We start from the raw sequence: 19,448 nt of genomic DNA on the forward strand, positions 1-19,448 counted from the left end.
AGGATATCTAAGGTCTTTGGGATTGTTTCTTCAAACAGAAAAGGATATTATAATAACGCCCTTGTGTCTTTTACGGTTGTGTGAATAAACTGAGATGGTAGACGTGCAAAGACAGGAAGGAGGTCGTCTCATCCTGCACTGACAGGCATTGCTTCCCGAGGACCCTGACACCCACTGACCCCCAGATTCAGCTCCAACCAATTGAATGAGAGAAGTAGGCCTTGGATCCTATTTTTAACTTGTGGCAATATTTCTCTACATATGGAACCTTCCAACATCTTTGGATGTCTGTACTCCGGGTTCCTAAATCGATTAGAGGCATCTAGCACACAGGTGATAAAAAGGAGGTGCTGGATAAGTACGCTGCCCAGGAACTGGCGCAGTCACGCGCACTAGCTCACCCACGTGTGCATTCAGCATGTGGACTGGACCGTGGCTCTGGGCTGGGCCCCCCGGGGAAAATGATGCATCCCCAGCCTCGAGGGCTTTACGCGGGGGCAGACGCTGGCGATAAGAAAGGAATCCTCACGGGAAACTGAAGAGAAGGAAACTTGGATTTATTGAGCACCTGTTCAAGCTGAGCATGTCATTTACACACACACACACTCGATGCCATTTATTTCAGAGCCAGAAGCTGGAGGCACACATTTCCCAGCTCTGGCCAGCACCCCGGCCAATTGCCCACCATCAGGAAAACACACGGGAGTGGTCTCTGGACCCCTGATTTCAAAATTAGAGTGAAACCAAGTGAGGGGCAAGGAGGGGTTCTGTCCACGGCTCAGAAGCCAAATTAACACACAGGGCCGACTCTCTCCACACCGGCTCCCGCATTTTTGGTGCAGACGTGGGATTCCAGGAAGCTGCTGCCAGCCATGCGACAGTGTTTCACTTCCACAGGTTTGAAACACCGAGGTGCTGAGTTGGCCCCCAAAGGAGGGAGTCTGCGCTCTTCTGCGTGCGCTTTCCATCAGGAGGAGAGGATGTTCTTCGTGTCTGCAAATTCTTTCTCTTCCTGCTTTACTTATCTCTCCTGGGAAGTAGCGACTGGTGGATAATTTCTCCCTGGGCGACCCCTGGGCACAATCAAGAATAGAAGCCCGTTGCCTCCTTTTCTTAAAGTTTCCTTTTGAGGAAAGAGGTAAGTTTGGCAAGTGTCTGGTCGGGGTTTCATAGCACCGAGAGTTTCCTTAAAACTGGCAGCTACACTTCAAATGGGGGCTGTCAGAAGAACGAGAAACAAACAATCCCCTGCCCCACGAATCAAGTTTTCCCAACTTGAGAGGAGAGGGGAAAACTCGAAAAGCATTACCGTATGAAATAATAATAATAATTAACAACAACAATAATAATAATAATCATCTGACCGACCGGCAGCATCTGTTGGTTTTAATAATGTTGAGGTCTCTCAAGAAAATAAGACAAAAACAAATGATAAAAGAAAGAAAGAAAAAAAACACAAGGCTAAAATGTCTCAAGACCTCTGCTTCCCATCGGGCTCTGCGTTCAAGTTTCAGAAATCCACCGCCGTCTCCTGGCATTCGGGACTCTTCTAGGGGCCCTTCACGTTACCAGGTCGAGCAGCAGCGAGGCTGGCGAAGTAGGCACACTGGGAGGGGTCACACTGGCCAGGGGGGCCGGGGGGTCCTGGGGGGCCAGGGTGTCCAGCTGGTCCTGTCTCCCCTTGAGGACCGGGACCCCCGGGGAGCCCATCTTTAGCATAGCCAGGTTCCCCGGGTTGACCTGGCCCAAGGAGCAAAAGAAACAGAAGGTGGTTCAAGTTCGTTCTGGAGCCAATGAGACCTGATCTCGCTACTTCCATTCAGTATGAACTGAAGACTCAACAACCTCAGAACACCCCATGGTCTGGGCGCCCTGCCTGGAGAGATTAGAATGGTCCACATGGACACTAGGTAGCAGGAAATGTGGACACCTTGCTTTGCAGGAAAAGGGTTGCCTTAACGGTTTGGACTAGGACGGTAATCAGGGTGCCATAGGAGAGAAATAAACAAGGGGAGATGGAGGCCAGGTAGGGAATGCATCCTCTGTTACAAGGAAAAGAGAAACCAGACTGTCTGTGTCTGGTTCTAGGAGATGCATCTGAGTTGGGACACCAAGTCCTCACCATTAACCGTCAGCCACAATTCATGTATCCTTGGAGATACCTGGTCACATTCCATTAGCCAGTATCTAAATGGTCCCATTTATTCTGTAGTTTCTAGGCTTTATATATATGTTAAATTTGAACCACATACACGGACTACATTAAACTACTCTGCAAATCAGAGTCAAAGACAATGTAAGTAGGAAGTAAGTAACTGACAGGCCCAAATTTAGATCCAGAAAATACTACCTCAGACAAACTTTCTTTTTGTGTTGGTTAAATCTTTTTTTTTCTTTAACTTTTAATTTTATATTGGAGTACAGTTGATTAACAATGTTGTGTGAGTTTCAGGTATAGAGCAAAGTGATTCAGTTATACATATACGTGTATCCTTTTTCAAATTCTTTTCCCATTTAGGTTGTTTACTTAAAACAAACTTCTATGCCTCCATTTATTAAGCATCATAATATCATATGTAATCAATCTCCCTTTTTGCTTTGGCAACTGGGAAGCTCAGTGCTAAGTGTTGTAGTTATAACCTTAACAGTGATATTCTTCACCTTGTTAGAAAATCTGAGTCCCTCCATAAGATAAACAAAAAGTAAACTTTTCCCTTTAAATGATCTTTGGACATTGCATGAATTCTGTTCATGCTTTAGTAGCAGTTATTTAATCTATTGTATTCCTGTCTCGACTGAGTTTTGAGCCAGCAGTATTGTTCATTCCTTCAGGTGGGAACCACTGAAATCTAGTCATTATCTCAGCCTCATTTTGGTACAATTATCTCCCCCAACACAATGCTTTCTGTTCAGCCTTGTAATCTTTATTTGGAATTGCCTTATTTTTAAAATATTCTTAATATTTTAAGCTATTGAAAAGTAGGCAAGCTATCACAAATATGTGTCATGTATGTCTAGTTATTTTCTCTCATGAGAATAACAATACATTTCCACCAAGGAAATTTGGAAAATCAAGAAGATAAAAGTACTAAAAATAAAATGACCTGCAGGCCTACTATTCAGAAATGACCACGGGGAATCATATAAAGTACGATTAAATAAAAATAGAAGCCTCAGTGAGGTGGAGTTTGATAACAATTCAGTCTGAGTTCTTCCACACCTCATCTCGGAATGCAATGCTGCTGTGTCCTAGAGTTAGTCCCATACAGCCATTAGATAGGGTGGCCAGCTTGTCCAGGTTTTAAAACTCAAAGGGCCATGTCCCAGGAACCCCATAGCCCCAGAAAGGCCAGGACAGCTGGCCACCCTGCCACGTGGCCAGCATTCTCCAAAATGTGTTCTGAGAATAGTAACAGGGTATGAAATTACATAGTGAAAGAAAAAGCATCCTACATTCAAGTGAGTTTGGAAAATGTTGGTTTAACTGAAATAAACGTTATTTTTTTATGCAAGGTCCCTTAGCACTGCACCAAAGAAGTTAATTTGTACTAGGAATGTCTGAAAGAGAAGCACGATTCCAGCACTGTCCTGACTTATTTAAGGCCAAATCAGTTTTCTTCAGGACCATTTCACAGGACTTTTAATTCACGGGATACACCTCAAGAACTCATGGGATACACTCCAGTTTGCACAGTAAGCCAAGAAGCTGACGTTTTAGAAAGATGTAATGAAACAAATCTGGGTTCCGCCTCGTCAGTAGTTAAGCCAGCCCTTTCTCCCAGCCGCTCCCAAGGCCCCTGGCGATGCAGGTGGGAGGGTTGCCCCGTGCGACCCACTCCCTGCTGGCGGGCGCCCCCCACCTGAGAGCCCAGCGCCTGCTCCTACCTGGGATCCCGGCGGGTCCCACCTCACCTCGGAGGCCAACTCCAGGTTCACCTGGGTCACCTCTGGCTCCTCGCTCACCTGGTGAGAGAAACATACATCTTTGATGGTAGATACCAGGATGGTGGCAGAGAGAGGGAGCCCCACCACGCGGGGGGCAGGGCGAGCACTGCTGGTGTGCTTTCCGTGGCTCACACACCCCTTACACTTGCACCCCTAGCTCCCGTCCACACACTCACACGCACACTCAAGCACACACTCGCACCCCTAGCTCCCGTCCACACACTCACATGCACACTCACACACTCACACCCCTAGCTCCCGTTCACACTCACACCCACTCAAGCACACACTCGCACCCCTAGCTCCCGTCCACACACTCACACGCACACTCAAGCACACACTCACACCCCTAGCTCCCATTCACACACTCACACCCACACTCAAGCACACACTTGCATTCAGAAAGATGCCCACGTGAACCCCAAAATAACTGGACACTCCCTCCAAACATTTGCTCAAATACACGTATATACATGTAAACATTCACTCAAGTGCGTAACTACCCAATTACACATACACATATGTACATTCACACATATATTATCAAAAATATGCATACACTGATAAACCCATCCAACACAGGCACCCAAACGTTCACACCCACACTCTCTTGTGTACAAACACATATTCCCACACACGTCCACTCACATACGCCTAGTCTTCACCATGTTCTAAAAGCATTTCACGTGAACCTTTATCAAGGAGGAGCTGGGTGATTAACAAACCTGCATGTACATAAGACGCAGCTCTACTCTTAAGAAGCTTGAATTCTAATAAGACAGATGACGCAGGGCACAAAGAACATTCTAGTGTGAAGCAGAACCAGATAAAGTCCTAATAATCACAGGAATTTAAAATCCTAATAGATGTTCAGAAGACGGGAGGATATTTGAGATATGTGGGTTAATTCTACACAAACTAGATTAAACTGTCTCTCTCAACTCTTTTTTCATCATTCCTTTTTTGCTATGTTGCTTCCAGAATATTTCCTGTATGCAACATATGATATTTTCTTTTATAATCCAAATTGAAATTTTGCTAGTTCATGGAGATTTTAGGCCACTCTTTATTTATTGTTATGATTACTACATTTGGTCAGTCTTTTGTCATAGTCTGATGTTTTCTGTGCTTTACGTTTTCTTGTTGACATTGATTTCATGTATTTTGTTTTACGAACCAAAAGAAGTAGGACTTGGACACAAACTTAACAAAAAGTTCAGTAGGAGAAACATTACAAGGAATAAATCAATGAATAAAGAATTAAGAGGGAATTCCCTGGTGGTCCAGTGGTTAGGACTCTGAGCTTTCACTGCCTGGGCGTGGGTTCAATCCCTGGTCGGGGAACTAAGATCCCACAAACCTTGCAGCAACCAAAAAAAAAAAGAAGAAGAAAAGAAAAAGAATTAAGGAATGGAAGATTGAAAGAGGAAGATGTTAGGGGCATGCATTCCCCCCACCTCAGTCACCAAGTGCCAGCTGAGATCACAGCACCGCTTCTTCCCCACCCCATGCTTATTCCTTGCCAGAGAGAAAGGGTGAATGATCAGGTTGGTGAGTTTGGGCTCATGTCCTTTCCTGCCCTTTCACATCTGTCTGCCTGCAAAGAGAGCGCCTTCCGACCTGCTTCCACAGTGCGCTGTTAGGTGGGGCAGGCGCTGCCCCTTGAAGGAGAGACCCCCTGTTGCCGGCAGCAGCTGCGTCCAGGTCAGGCAGCTCTCTGAGAGCAGGAGAGTTGGCAGCCATGTCCAGCTTTAGCTCAAACCACTTTATTCACATGTAAAGCTGGTGTTTAATGCCCATTTGCCTGGAGCTTAAATGTCTTATTCCTCACTGACTTCCCAACTCGAAAGGGGAAAAAGGGCATTTTGTGCTACTCCCTGGAACTCGAGCAGTGGAGATGGAGAGAGAAAAGACAGTAGGAGGAAACAGACTCAATCCTCCCGGCAGAAGCATCATTTTGCAAAAACGTCAAGTATGAAACCCTCTTCTGCATATGAAGAAATTACATGGTGCCACAATGCAGGGTGCTGGCAGGCTGCAGGGGAGAAGAACAAGCTGAATCATGCATATTCAGTGGCACGCATGCCACGCACCCTGGTTCCTTCTCAGCCCTCGTGTCGTGTACAAAGCACATCTTCCTGGGTCCTCACTCACCTTTGGGACCTATGGGCCCAGAGGGTCCCTCCAGACCCCCCTGCCCAGGCCGTCCTGGCTCTCCCATGGGGCCTGCCCGACCTGGAAGCCCATCTTTTCCAGGGGGCCCTGGGGGCCCGGGTCTGCCTTGAGAGGGCTTGGTGTGCGCTGAGGGCATCTGGGCCAGGAGGTAGGCGAGTCTGGCTGTGGAGTCGGAAAAACAGGGAGACATTTCATGAAGGAGGGATAAAGGACCAAAGACAGGATGGCAGCTCACTGCCAAGCTCAGCCCTGGGGAGACAGTAACAGCTGCAAAACAAGAGCAAGAGAAACTACATCAAGAGCACACTGCACGGCACCTGTACATACAGCCATGGCCTCTGGAGCCAGGCGGACTGGCTGGGGTCCCAAAGCAGCCACTGCCGGCTGCGTGGCCCTGGGCAAGCTACTTGACCTCTCTTAGCCTTCGCTGCCTCTTCTGCAAAATGGATGCAATGAAATAACCGCTACCCCACTGGGTTGGTGTGAGGATGGAGCAGATGGAACAAGGCATTGAAAGTGCTCCTGGAACAAGCTAAGTGCTGCGTGGACATCGCTGCTGTGATCGAGGTGGCACTGATGGCAGTAATAGCAGCAGCAGCAGTTGTTGTTGTAATTGTCAGTTTGGGGAAACTGAGGCCGGTGGGGGTGGGTGGGATTTAAGTAGCTTACAGAGAGCAGTTTAGGGACTTCTCTCTAAGCATTGAATTCCTCATCTATAAATGAAGGGCTGGGTATGATATCACTAATGATCCTTAAGCGTCTGAACCGTGAAGATTACAGAACTGATTCAAAACCCCCAGAGGTCCAACTGCCGGCCGCCACGCCCCTCTTCTGCACGGGGCATACAGAGCCCACCCGAGGGCCAGCAAGGGCTTCTGCTTTGTTGGCCGTACGGTCCAGACAATCAGGCCAAGCCCTTCATCTTGCAGGTGGTGTGACCCAGCCCAGAGAGGCATGTTGACACCCTCCTGGTACCTTAGTGGCAGAACCAAGGCAGAGTCGGGGGTCTTCTGACAGCCCACTGGGGGGGCTTCCCACGGCAGCCCCTCCCCCTCGTCTCACGCCAGGAAGCAGGAGGGGTGCTCTAGCGCTGAGACCTGGCCTCACGCTTCACTTCTCTGAGCCTTGATTCTCTCATCTTGAAAGTGGAGCTGATGTTTCCTCCTCAAAAGATTATTTGGAAGAAAGGACTCGGCCCAGCAGACGCTCCAGTAAAACTAGTTCAAAACAGGGCTTGTCTCTGCCCAAGGGCTGGAAACTCCTCACGGGCGGAGGCCCTTCCTGTCACCGATAAATCCAACCCCCGGAAAGCAGAACGTGGGGATGGCCACATGGGAGCCCTCAGGACCCACCCCACCAGGTGGGAGTCACCATTCCAGCCTTTGGTTTCCTTTCCACCAACCCCAGCTCTGTGCCGTCCACTCCAGGGAATCGTCTTTGGTTCTCCTGCGTAGGGAGACAGACCATGCTCACCTGGACCACCCAAGAGGGCAGGGAAGAGGGTCATCTTGTTCAGTGCTGAGTCCCCTACCCCATTTAGAGTCTGGCATGTGCCAGGTGCAGAATAACTGTCTGAGACACCACCACATGAATAAACACGTCCTTCCCGTTTGTCCATCCGTGCCTGGGAACAGCAGTGGGTGTCCGATCTTCCTTACTACAGAGTTGTCTGTGACTTTCTTCCCCTAACAGGTTCCCACACATAGGGCAGTGGGCACGGTCACTGGTCGAGAGAACGTGACGGTTAAGAGCCTGGATTCTGCAGCTTGGTTGCCTGCGTGCAAACCCCGGTCAGACACTTACCAGCTCTTCGGCCTCGGTTAAGTTCCTTAGCATCTCTGATCCTAACAATCATACATGCCTCACAGGCTCACCGAGGCTTCCATGAGTTAACATGTGTTGAGTGCTAAGGACTCCACCCGACATAGGGCCGGCCCTGCATGCTGGTGTTATTACTATTACCTTCCCATCTCTCTCCCTTCCTGAGCACCTGCTGTGTATGGGGCTCATGCAAGACTGGGATTTCACAGTAAATCCAGCGCAGTAGGATTCAAAGGATTCTAGTTCCTTGAAAGCACTGTGTGTTGAGGCTCCCCTCGGGGTCTCTGCACATGCTGTTCCAAAGGCCTGGGGTCTTGTCCCTGCTTTCAGCTCACATGGCCCCTCCTCCGGGAAGCCCTTCCTCACCTGTCCACCCCCTGAGCCATCCTAGGTACTTTCATCCATCCTCTTCAGCAGCCCCTGTGCCAAATTAAACCACAGGAATTTCTTACTGTACTGAAGCCGCCTTGTCTGTTTATGTCTCTGTCTCTTCCCCGGGCTGTGAGTTCTAACTAAGAGACCCACCGCAGGCCTGTCGAAGCTGCTTCCCCATTACACAAACAACTGAGCGCACAGAAGAAATGAAGGATCATGAGAAGCTTGTTCTGTAGATGGTGAGCTTCCTAGAGGTAATCAAGCAGCGGCAATTCAAGCTGCCCCGAAGAGAAGCTTGGAGCGGGATCTGTGCCAGATGAGGCTGGCTGGAGCCTGTCAGGTGCGCCTCAACCCTGATTGCTACTGGAACCACTCTTAGGCTGCCTTTTCCAACCAGGCTGCAGAAGTCCTGAAGGATGGGTGAACAGACTGCTTCCTGGGGCTCTTACAAGCACCCAGGACCCGACCTACACGGCTGTGATAAAAGCCCAGCTACTCACTTTCCAGCTGCTTCTCCACTTCTTCTTGGATGAACCGCCGCAGGATGTCCATGGATGGAGACTCCCCCTAGGAGGGAGAGAAGGTGGAGCTGTTCATCCTCCCAGGAGCCCTTGCCTCCTGAGACCTGCGACGGCTCGGGAAGCCACGACGGTCACAGCCCCATACACCACAGCTCCCTGGTTCAACCCCTTTTACACCTGGAGCCGTCTGCCTGCTCCCCGCCATGCAGGCGCCGTTACCCCGTCAGGTACGGCGACCTGGACTCCCTTCTCTCTGGGGCCCCTGCTCCCCCGCCTCCCCGCACAAACCCCTTCCCCAGCTCTGGACCCGGGAGGTCTGCTCTGAGCCTCTCCCTGCCAAAGTGCCATCTTCCTGCAGGACCCGCTCACAGGCTGCCTCCTGCGTGAAATCGTGTTTGATTTCCTCCCACTGGTCACTTGGCTGCTCTGGTCCCCAGGGTCTGGCTTGCCCTGCTCTGGTCACAGAAACCAATGGGTCAGGGGGCAGAGAAGGCGGGCGCCACCTCCAGGCGCCCATGGCGATGTGCGATTCTTAGACGGATCCGTGAGCAGACCTGCTGCCGCACCGGGCTCCCCCCTCGTCATCAGAGCCCTTCAGGGCGGTGTCCACCCCCGAGGCTGGGGGCCGTACTGGGCTCATCTCTGCAGCTCCAGCGTCTGGCACAGTGTGAGATGGGCTCCGTGTACTCATTCTCTTGTTTGCCTTTCTGGCCAATAATCTTTTAGGTTAGTCCCAGAATGTCCACCGCTACCCACAGCAGCAGGAGAACTTGGCAAAGACTCGGAGGAGGGGTGGGGGCCTTCTGGAAGCCCACCGAGTCCGCCAGCACCCACACTTGGCCGAGGGACAGGATCTGACTGCCTGGCCTCTTTCACGGTGGTGGAAGCTCAGGCTGGCCACAGGCGTCCTGGCAGGGACAGTGACACAGAACCTCAGAGCAGGCGGGGGCACTGAAGACCATGTAAGCCTGTGCTCTGAGGAACCGGAGGGTCCCCCGAGGGCCACGCGGGCTGCAGAGGCGGGGTGGGGAGGTCACGGGGACCTGGCAACCGGCCTCCACTGACACGTCCACCAAGCTCTGCCTTCATCTCTCTACAGCCAGCGTGTGCCGATGCTACAAGTCTGTGAAAAATAAGAGGTCTGCCACGGGAATACAATATGTTCAAAGAAAAAAACTGCTCTAAACAAGCCTTTCCTTTTACATTGGGGAAAAACTAGACCCAAAGGGAAGAATTAGTGCCCCAGAGAGGCAGACAGGACAGAGGCAGAGCCGGGCACGGGACGGACAGCCAGCCGTCCCCGCGGGAAGCTCTGGTCACTGAGACCTGCTGCATCTTCTCAGTGGCCTGCTGCACCAGGTCCTGGGGCAGAAGAGCGCGACAGCCCGAGGAATGGAGCCTCGGGGATGCAGGACACTGTGAGAGACGGACGCTACCCTGGAGCCCTTCGTACGCCACGCGGCGTTACCTCCTTTAACCATCACGGCGGACCGTCGGGAGGGAGGTTCTCCTCACCCCTTTAGGCAGGTGCGGAAGGACAGGCTCGGAGAGGAGAAGTAACCTGCCCCGGGTCACGCAGGTTACTGGGATCTGTAACCTGGTCCCTCTGAAGCCCACACACCTCACGGGCTTCCCCTTCAGTCCCAAGGAGCCCCAAGTTTGAGGCATCACCAATATCCTTACCCTCAGTCCTGGAAATCCTGGCTGGCCCGGGGGCCCCGGCGGCCCGGCCGGCCCATTCTCCCCAGGTAGTCCCTGGGGGCCCATTAGGCCTGTGTGACCTTTGTGGCCTGGGATCCCAGGGTCTCCAGGCTGGCCCTTCCCACCGGGAGGTCCTTTGTCACCTTTGATGCCAGGATCTCCCTAGGGGAGGAAAGAAGCGCTTCAGTGAGCAGAGGCCTAGGAGGTGCCCCCAGGCCAGACGAGACGTGCGGCTACAGAAGGGACTCTGCCGGCCCTTTGCTTCCTCAGCGGTGGAGAGGAGACCTCGGCCCTGGCAGGCCCACGACTCAAGTCTGATGGCACAGACCAGGGCACGAGGGCCCACAGAGACACAGCTACCTGTCCACGTCACACTGGTAGTCTGCAGAGGACAAGACACGAGCTCTGATTTCAAATCCCAATCCCGTGCTCCGTCCCAGTAGCGCAGCTCCACCTGCCTGGCTAGAGAAGGCCAGCCGCTGAGCCCGACTGCCGGAGCTTCTGGCCCACTTCAGTTTTGTTCTCCGTCAGCTGGAGGGATGGTGGCACTCGTCAGCCAGAGGTGTCTCACCCGCAGGGAATCTGCCCCTCCTCTCAGCCCTAGGGGGCCCGCAGAGGATGACACTGCCCGGGACCCCTTTCTCCCCATTGCTGGCCCAAGGACTGAAGTCCTGGATCAATGATCTGGGAGCCACGGCAACCACGGGACGGTCCAGTCCTCTGCCCTATCTGCTACCGGGTGTCTGACCAGCCAGCCTCAGTTGTCGGAGAGTCTGAAACTACAGCGGCCACACTAACAGCCTCAGGGTGTAAAAACTCCACCGCTTGGAGGCAGCAGAGGGGGGAAACCTCAAGAAAAAGATGAGCCACAGATGGTAACCGGATATGGGACATGGCTATGGGCGTGACCTAGAGCCACGGAAAAGGAAGACGGTGCAGTTATGAGACCATCTGCTGCATACACGCATGAAAAATGAAAAACGAAAAGAGCGAAACGGTGGAAAAAGTCTGATATGTTACAGGGGATCTAGTAATATGCATGTTGACACGCACACCCCACGTGGTTCTGCGCACACGGACTAGTGCAAGATACAGAGGACGTGTACAGCGACCGAGCTGGGGAGGGGACGGGGACCAGAGGGCCTGGTGGACAGGCAGCTAGCCTTCACTGCAGCCACTTTTCTGCAATTTGTATTGTTTAACTACGTGTCTGTATTGCTTTTTCAACAATAACAGAAAGAGCAGTGAATTAAAAAAGGCATCTACCCAGATTTGAGGGGGTCACCTAAATTTCTCGAAGGTGATGCATTTCATGCGGACATGGCCATCCGTGGGTGATCTCAAGTTTAGGGGTCTAGGAGAGTCCTGGTGCTTTGTGCACCTCAACGCCAAGGCCTGTGGTACGGCATTTACAATTCTTTAAACGTCTCAACATCCCTCTGCCGTGAGAGGACTTGTCCCACATTTCAAATGGTCTCTGGAGTCCAAGGCATGGGGGACCTGACCGCTATCTGGCAACGTTCCACAAAACAGGGGAAGGCAACTTAACCGGGGAAGGCAACTCGCCATTACTGACTCGGTATTCGAGAAGATTCCATGTACTGATTTGGTATCCAGAAGATTCATACTCGCCGTCTGAATTCCCCGGCTCCCAACCCAAACTCCAGCCACACCCCACAACGCAGCAGCTCCCGGGGGACAGCTGGCCAGCTGCTGGGTGGCAAGACCCTCAGTGCCTTCCCAGCTACGGCCCCTCCCCTGGCTCCACACTCAGGAACCAGCAGCCATGGGAATGAAAGTCACTGGGAAGGGAGGAGGGAGAGAGATCTGTGGGGGTGAGAAGCCCTGACGCTCTCTGCTTCCATTTTGCTCTGGCCTGCAGGCAAAGCCAGGTCCTCACTCATCCAACTTGCAAGGAAAGCAGAGAGAAATTCTTTGCAGGACCACGGAAAACAAACGGAGGGTTGGAGTGGGGTGGCGTGCCGTCCATGTTGGGCAACAGTGGGACGGTGTGACGGCTGACCAAGCGCAGGACCCTGGGCAGGCGAGATGTCTTTCTCTGGAGGGAGCAGCAGGTGGCAGCGGTGAGAGCACGCCGCCTCCCCTCACCGGCGTTTCTTCCAAAAAAAAAAAAAGTGATTTTTTTTCTTTCCTGTTGTTTTTTGGAGGAATGCAATGTAAAGAAAGGCTTTCTGAGCGCAGCGCCAAGGCGATTCATTATGGGAAAATCTGTTCCCTTGTCACCTCCAGGAACAGATCTGGCTCCTGGCAAACTGGCACTTTGGGCTCCAAGCGTGTCACACACAGGCGTTCGCACACGGAGAGGAGAGACGGAAATCTGTCAAAGTCTGGGCATGCTCGCCTTTGAATTTGTAATTGCGATGACTTTACTGCTTAAAATAACAACCAGAAAACCATGACAAAAGCCAACATCACTGACTACAACCTCGGGAAAAGCCTCCCACTGGGGGCTCACAAATTTCCAGGGGGAACAGAGAACAGAGAGGCCACCACAGGAGCCGCTCCGCAGGCCAGGCTGCTTCCTAAAGCCTTGGACACAGTCCCTCTGCCCCACTTACCCTTTCTCCTCTGGGGCCTGGCTCTCCCGGCTTCCCAGGGGTCCCCTGCAATGAAACCAAAGGAGGGTGGTCACTTAACCAGGGCCATCCCATCGGCTCGGGCATCCCTCTCTGCCCTTCTCGGTTCTTCTCGGATCCTGTGTGCTGAGGGCAAGGTGTCCTGGAGAAGGCAGGTCCTCCAGGAGTCCTGCTCCGGCCCTGGTCACGCCCTCCCGCTGTCTACACGCCAGCCACCCTGGCCTTGTGGTTCCTGAAACGCGCCTTCCCATGCCTGCTCCTGTCCATCCTGAGGGCTGGAAGTGACCAGGGCTGGAGCGTCTCTGTTGACAGAGCCACGGGAGGACGGAGCCGAGGCTTGAACCAGAAACGGACGTGATCTCACGTTTGTCCTACGCAGGTCACTCTGGCTGGTGAGTGGGGAAGGAGTGCGGCGGGGGGCAGGCTGGACCCAAGGAAGCCAGTTAGGAGGTCACTGCAAACGTCCAGGTGAGAGACGATGACGGTCTGCGTTAGGGTCCAGCGGGAGAGATGGAGAGAGATGGACCGAGCTGGGAGGTATCGTGGAGTCAGGATGGACAGGACTAGTTGATGGACTGGGTGTGGAGAGCTACAGACAAGTCAGAGACATGACACGATGGCACCCTTGGACCGACCGCCTAACTGGTGGGCCCTACGCAAAGTGAAGACGTGGACCCTCGTTCAGAAAGCATTAGGATTTCCGGACAGCAACAGCAGAACACAGAAGCACGTGTGGGAGCCCTGCTAGGCCCAGGGCCCCGTGAGACAGCACGTGTCGCCCGCCCATGAAGTGAGCCTGTGTCTCCCACAGGAAAGGTCACCAAGAGGAGAAGAGGGATGCATGGTACTTGCCTCCTTGCCTGGGACTCCCTTCTCTCCCGGTTCACCCTACGGCACAGAACAAAATATCAGTGAGCTCTGCTGCATCGGCACGTTGCAGGTAACACGACTGTCTTTACAACAGACATCTTCACCCAAGTCACGCTCCAGCAGAGACAGTGATCAGTGGGCCAGTCGGGGATACGCCCCAACAGGGTTCTATGCTCACCTGCGGTCCACGGGGACCCAGGAAGCCAGGGAGCCCTGGGCTGCCGTTGTCTCCTCTGGTTCCTTTCTGGCCCTGCAGAGGGAAAGCAGGGCATTAATTCTTCAAGGTCAAGGGTCAACTCAAGAAGATTCAGAAACCTCGGAACCCCTCTGTACTCTGAAGGCCTGGCGCGTGGACAAAACAGAAGAGCCCTTTCCTGTAACGGAGGGGCTGGGTTAGGGAGAGACGGGGTACTGTGAATTCCCCACGGGGTGCGGGGGCAGAGGAGAGTCTCCTGCAAACAGTGAATGGCTCTCCCATTCCAAGCAACAGAAGCAAAATGGGACAAACGTTAAACAAAACACCTTGCTGTGTAAGGGGCCCCTGCAAGTAACCTCCTGCAGAGGCAGTGTTCCTCTTCCCCTTTGGCCAGCACGTCTTATGGTTTGGCAGGCTCACTTTTGGGGAAAGGTGTTTGGGAATTTTAGTTTTAACCTTTCTGGGCAGCCACCATATGTGGGTCAGCTCTTCTGGGGTCAGCTCTGCACTGGGGATGGATCAGCCTCAGGACCCAATCCCGTCTTGTCTGTGACGTCTCAACGGAGGTGACAAGACTCCCACGATGGTTCCTAAGGAAGGTCACCACGTGTGCTGAGGAGTTAAGATGCCTTAACACGGCTGCCCCTGGTCCAACAGGAAGATGGGGTTCTATCAGGACCACCAGATGCCCTGTTTGTCTGGGAAATGATGGGTTTCCCAGGATGCAGGATTTTCAGTGCTACAAGCAGGGAGGTTCCTGGGAAATCAAGACTGACTGGTCACCCTAATTTCCACAGTGACAACAGTCAGCTGGCCAGACTGTTCTGCCCATCACCCCATGCATCTGCCGCTTGAACAACACACCATACAGGTGGCCTTCTCAACAGGGTTGCCAATTTTACCAAACAAATATATGGTAAGGCTGGGCTGGGAGGAGACTAGCGGACAGGCTTTCACTTATCCACTTCTAGACCCCATCAAGGACCAGTCTTCCCCATCATGTCTCCCCATCTACCAGACCTGAACCCCAAATCCCGAGCCTGCTCCCCAGTGCCCAGGGCTCTGCTGATTACTCCTGTCACCCTCTTTCTACCACCTACCCATGGTTAGCTCTTCCTAACACCTCCTCACCAGCAGGAGGACCCTCTTCAGCCGAATCTGTGTTACACGCATCCATCCCCACGATGCACCCTTACCCTGTCTGAGATGGTAAGGGTCGGTCAGCCTGACCCTGTCCTCCCATCATCTAAAAACATCAATCAACTACCATGCAACCTTATGACACGCGTGTTTTTTAGTCTTCAATAGTTTTGTCCTGTTGGATGTCTATGGTTGTAGACGACAGAGAGCCAAGTGCATAATCGTGTGTGTTTTAAGCTTTGAAAGACGTCCTTCACGGCTCCCCCTGCCTCCAGCCTATTCCTGCCAGCCAAACACCATATTTTCCCACTGAGGCTTCTGGAAACAGAGACCAGACAGTCTGTGATGTAAACCACCTTTCAAAGCCTGCCCTGATTCCATCACAGCAGTGGGACAGTACTCACGGGATTGCCTGGAGTGCCATGGTCTCCTGGAGATCCAGGCGATCCGTTCTTACCCTGGTGGAAGAAACAGAAGAGAGGATTCTGCCAGGACCTCACAGAGCAGGACGGTGCAACAGAGAGACTGCTGGATGCGGAGGGCCTGCTTTCACACATAGAGCTGTTACTCAGACCAGCGTGGCTCCAAGTCATTACTTAGAGGATGTTTCTCAACTTGTAAAAGGAGCTTGGGATATTTAACTCGTAATAAATAATAAGTAATTAAATGAGTTCATGTGCATGAAAAATCCTGGGCTGGTGACGGATGCCCAGAGCCCAGGCACAGTAAAGAATCATGTGACCACATCGTTCACTTAGCTGTTCATCCTCCCCACTCAGATGCTGACTTCAGGAACAAACAGAAGTGCTCACATCACCGCGGGCTGTTCTCAGATTAGGATGCACATCCCTACCCGTATCCCATCCTCCTCCTCCATGATGGTCACCACTGGGTTGAACAGAAGGATATCGAGGCACAGAAAAGTGGCTGGTGCAGAATCACACGGCTACTGGGTGGAAGGTCCACTCACTCCAGATTCCAGGACAGACTCACATCCATAACACTCTCTAACTTGATGGGTATTTTGCGCCCATTTGTAATTTGAATAAATACATTTAACCAGTAAGATCCTTGGTAGCATAAAAATCAGAAAGTTTGAGAATGCTCCTAAGCTACAGACAAATTCCTAGTAAGCCCCAAACCTACAGGTCAGCTTCAGCTGAGCTGGTCATGCCCCTGCCCTCACTTTCCTCCTGCTCAGGACCTTCCCCACCAGACGGCTGTGTCTTTCGCTGGTTCTCTTCCCTGCCTTGTCTGTGTCCATGCCCAGCATCTGGCATGTGTCACCCACACACAGGAGGCGGGCACTCTGCTAGATGAATGAACCAACAACATCGCAGGAGACCACGCTGCACTGATCCCTGAACCACCAGGTGCCAACGTCCTATAATCTGTGAAGCACACGTTTACAGAGGAGCTGGCTTCACGGAAACACGTGACAGAAAGATGTCACTAACACTGCCCGGGCGCTTCCTACGTGCCAGGCTTCACACGCATTAACTCACTCACTGCTCACAACAGAGCAGACGTCGCCATTTTACAAATGGCGCAACTGAGGTGCAGAAATGCTGAACAACCTTCCTGAGATAGAAAGGAAGGGGCTGTGGTTTGAACCCTGGCAGCACCGCCCCCACCCCATGTTCATTAAAGGGATGGCTTGCTGGGGGTCATAAAGAGGGCTTCCTCCTTGGGCCTAAGATGTGCACGTGTGATCGTGGGTGATTCACGCGCCTCATCCCACCAGACCCTGCAGGAATCGTGCCGTGTGCACGGATGCCTTTACGTCACAGATGAGGAAACCGAGGGTCGGAGAAAGCACGGACCTGCCTGGGATCGCAGGGCTAGGGAGCACTGACATCGGAGAGGCCAGCTGGCGTCTGGGACCGCGTGTGACGTCCGTCCAGGCGCGACAGCGCTGCTCTGCACCTGCGTGCGCCCACCCAGCAGCCCACCTGCCTCCCTCTAAACAGACGCGCTCTGGCTCAGCCCGATGGCAGTTCTCTCTCCCCTCCTCCCTCTGGTCCTCTGTTCGCCTAGAGGATAAGGGCCACGACACATTAACACACGGTGCCAACACAGGCGGCCGTGCGCAGAGGGAGGCGCGGCTCTGGGCAGCCAGCTGTCACCTGTCAGTGCGCTAGAGGCCGACTGGGGCTGAGACCTGCTCCCTCCTGGGCCACAGGCCTCCTCACGTCCCATTTGTCCTCATGAAGCCCCTCTGGTGTCTGTGCCACTCAGAAATGGAGGCCACAGCTTTCCCTCCCGAACGGCTCTGAGCTCCAAACTCCTGCCCACTCCGAGTCCCACCAGGTGACCTTCCTGCCAAGAGACTCCAGCACACACAGGCCAGGCGGGCTCAAGCTGCAGACTCTCGGCCCAGACTGCTGAGTCCAAATGCTGGCTCTCTCACTTGCTGTGTGGCCTTGGGAAGGCACTCGACCTCCCTGTGCCTCCTTCTCTCCTCTGTGGGGAGGACGGTCAGAGCGCCTGGCCCAGGGTTTGGGGAGCTCAGGCAGTGAATTATGTCAATGGACTGGACTCTGCCCACACTTCCCGGAGGCCCTCAGGGGCCTCCACTCAGGGTCTGGTTCCAGGCCACGTGAACTGGCTGAAGTGGCCAGGAACCTTCTCTTCGCTCAGGAAAGCATGTCGGCTCCGGGTGAGTGAGAGTGATTGTCAGGGAAATAACCTGGAACCTAGTCGTACGTGTCCAAGAACACACGCATTTGGGAAACTTTAGCAGTTGACTGCTGGCTACGGATGCCGTGGGAGGCTCCTCAGGCTTGAGGGGAGCAAGTCAGAAAACCCCAAACCTGCCTTGGAGGCCTCAGGCCTTGAGGGCCGAGCCCACCTCCTGCAGGCTGTGCCCGAGGCTGTTCGCGGCCTCCCCTGGGCTGCGACCGGCCTCCTGTCCTCCACCGCGCGCACCTATCCTGCCTCCACCGCACGCACCTGTCCTGCCTCCACCACACACACCTGTCCTGCCGCGCTCACTGTCCCCAAATGCCGCTTCCCTTCCCCCCCTGTGCCCTTGCGCGCATCTGCATTCATCAGGGGTTTACCCTGCGCCCTCTCGGAGGGAGGCCAGAGCCAAGAGCCGGACGACCCTCCAGGAAGAGGGCCGCGTGAGGCCCGGTGATGGTCACCTCCCGGGCGCACTCTGAGTGCTGGGCACGGTCCTGTCGCTTCACTGGATTAACTGGCCGGTGCTCGCAAATTCCCCCACTTCACAGGTGAGGAAACTGAGGCCTGGAGAGGTGAAGAAACACCCAGTCCACATGACAAGTAGGAGGACGGCCAGGAACCGAGCCCAGGGGGCTTCACTGCAGCCAGAGCCCAGATGTGGACGCCGCGACGGGCCAGCAGGAGCAGGCGTGATGCTGCTCCCTGGTGGGGCTCCGGAGCGGGGCTTCTCCACCTTTCTGTCGTCAGCGCTCCCGCCCAGGTGCTCATTCACAGTTTTTCCCTAACTGCTCCATTTGAATTTAATGCCACAGCTATACCGTGTATCTACTTCTGTGCCATATGCATATCTGTGCTTGATACTAAAAAGTAGGAGGTTTGGCACCCCAAAACCAACATTTGTCCCCTTGGGGCAAAAGCACCCACACTGGGGACGCACGGCCCAGAGGGCCTGGGCTTTGGGGTTTTTGTCACGGCCGAGGGGCCCAGCTGGGGGCCAGTCTCCTGTGTGTGCCTACGGGGATGGCGTGATGCCCCCAGGAGTCCCCAGGTTGACCTCACTCAGCAGGAGAATATAGAGCACCGGCCAGCTCCTGGCTCTGCGCTGAACCCACTGCCTGCTCGCTGAATGAACAAACACCACTTCCTCGAAAGGACAGTGAGCTGCTGCTAGAGAGCAGAAAGTATGCAGCCCAGCGGGTGAGCACCCCTGAGCAGGGACGCCACCCTGAGGCGACAGAGAGGCGGCCAGGCCCCCAGTGCACTCGGCTTCCATCACTATGCAGACCACAGGAGGTCACCTGCCCAGAGGACGGGAGGCCCAGGACAGCACAGGGCCACCGGGCAGCACAGGCCCTGCGCCCTGATCAGAAGGCTGTCCACGCCCTGCCTCTGGCCACTGGGGATCACAGATCGCGGGCACGG

At 53.6% G+C, this 19,448-nt stretch overlaps 1 protein-coding gene across 1 annotated transcript in view; it reads right to left on the reverse strand.

Annotated features, from left to right (window-relative positions):
• Positions 1 to 1,549: 1,549 nt before the first annotated feature.
• The window catches only part of COL22A1 (collagen type XXII alpha 1 chain), a gene marked incomplete at both ends in the record, with an annotated part of 240,616 nt that continues 222,717 nt past the window's right edge, over positions 1,550 to 19,448 (reverse strand). The window contains 9 exons of the mRNA XM_079722651.1: positions 1,550 to 1,740; positions 3,886 to 3,963; positions 6,100 to 6,282; positions 8,817 to 8,883; positions 10,521 to 10,700; positions 13,118 to 13,162; positions 13,988 to 14,023; positions 14,184 to 14,255; positions 15,746 to 15,799. Coding sequence (XP_079578777.1) covers positions 1,550 to 1,740; positions 3,886 to 3,963; positions 6,100 to 6,282; positions 8,817 to 8,883; positions 10,521 to 10,700; positions 13,118 to 13,162; positions 13,988 to 14,023; positions 14,184 to 14,255; positions 15,746 to 15,799 — 906 coding nt within the window. The remainder of the gene's footprint in view (positions 1,741 to 3,885; positions 3,964 to 6,099; positions 6,283 to 8,816; positions 8,884 to 10,520; positions 10,701 to 13,117; positions 13,163 to 13,987; positions 14,024 to 14,183; positions 14,256 to 15,745; positions 15,800 to 19,448) is intronic.

This window comes from Hyperoodon ampullatus, assembly GCF_949752795.1.
Source record: "Hyperoodon ampullatus genome assembly, chromosome: 17".
NCBI lineage: Eukaryota > Metazoa > Chordata > Mammalia > Artiodactyla > Ziphiidae > Hyperoodon > Hyperoodon ampullatus.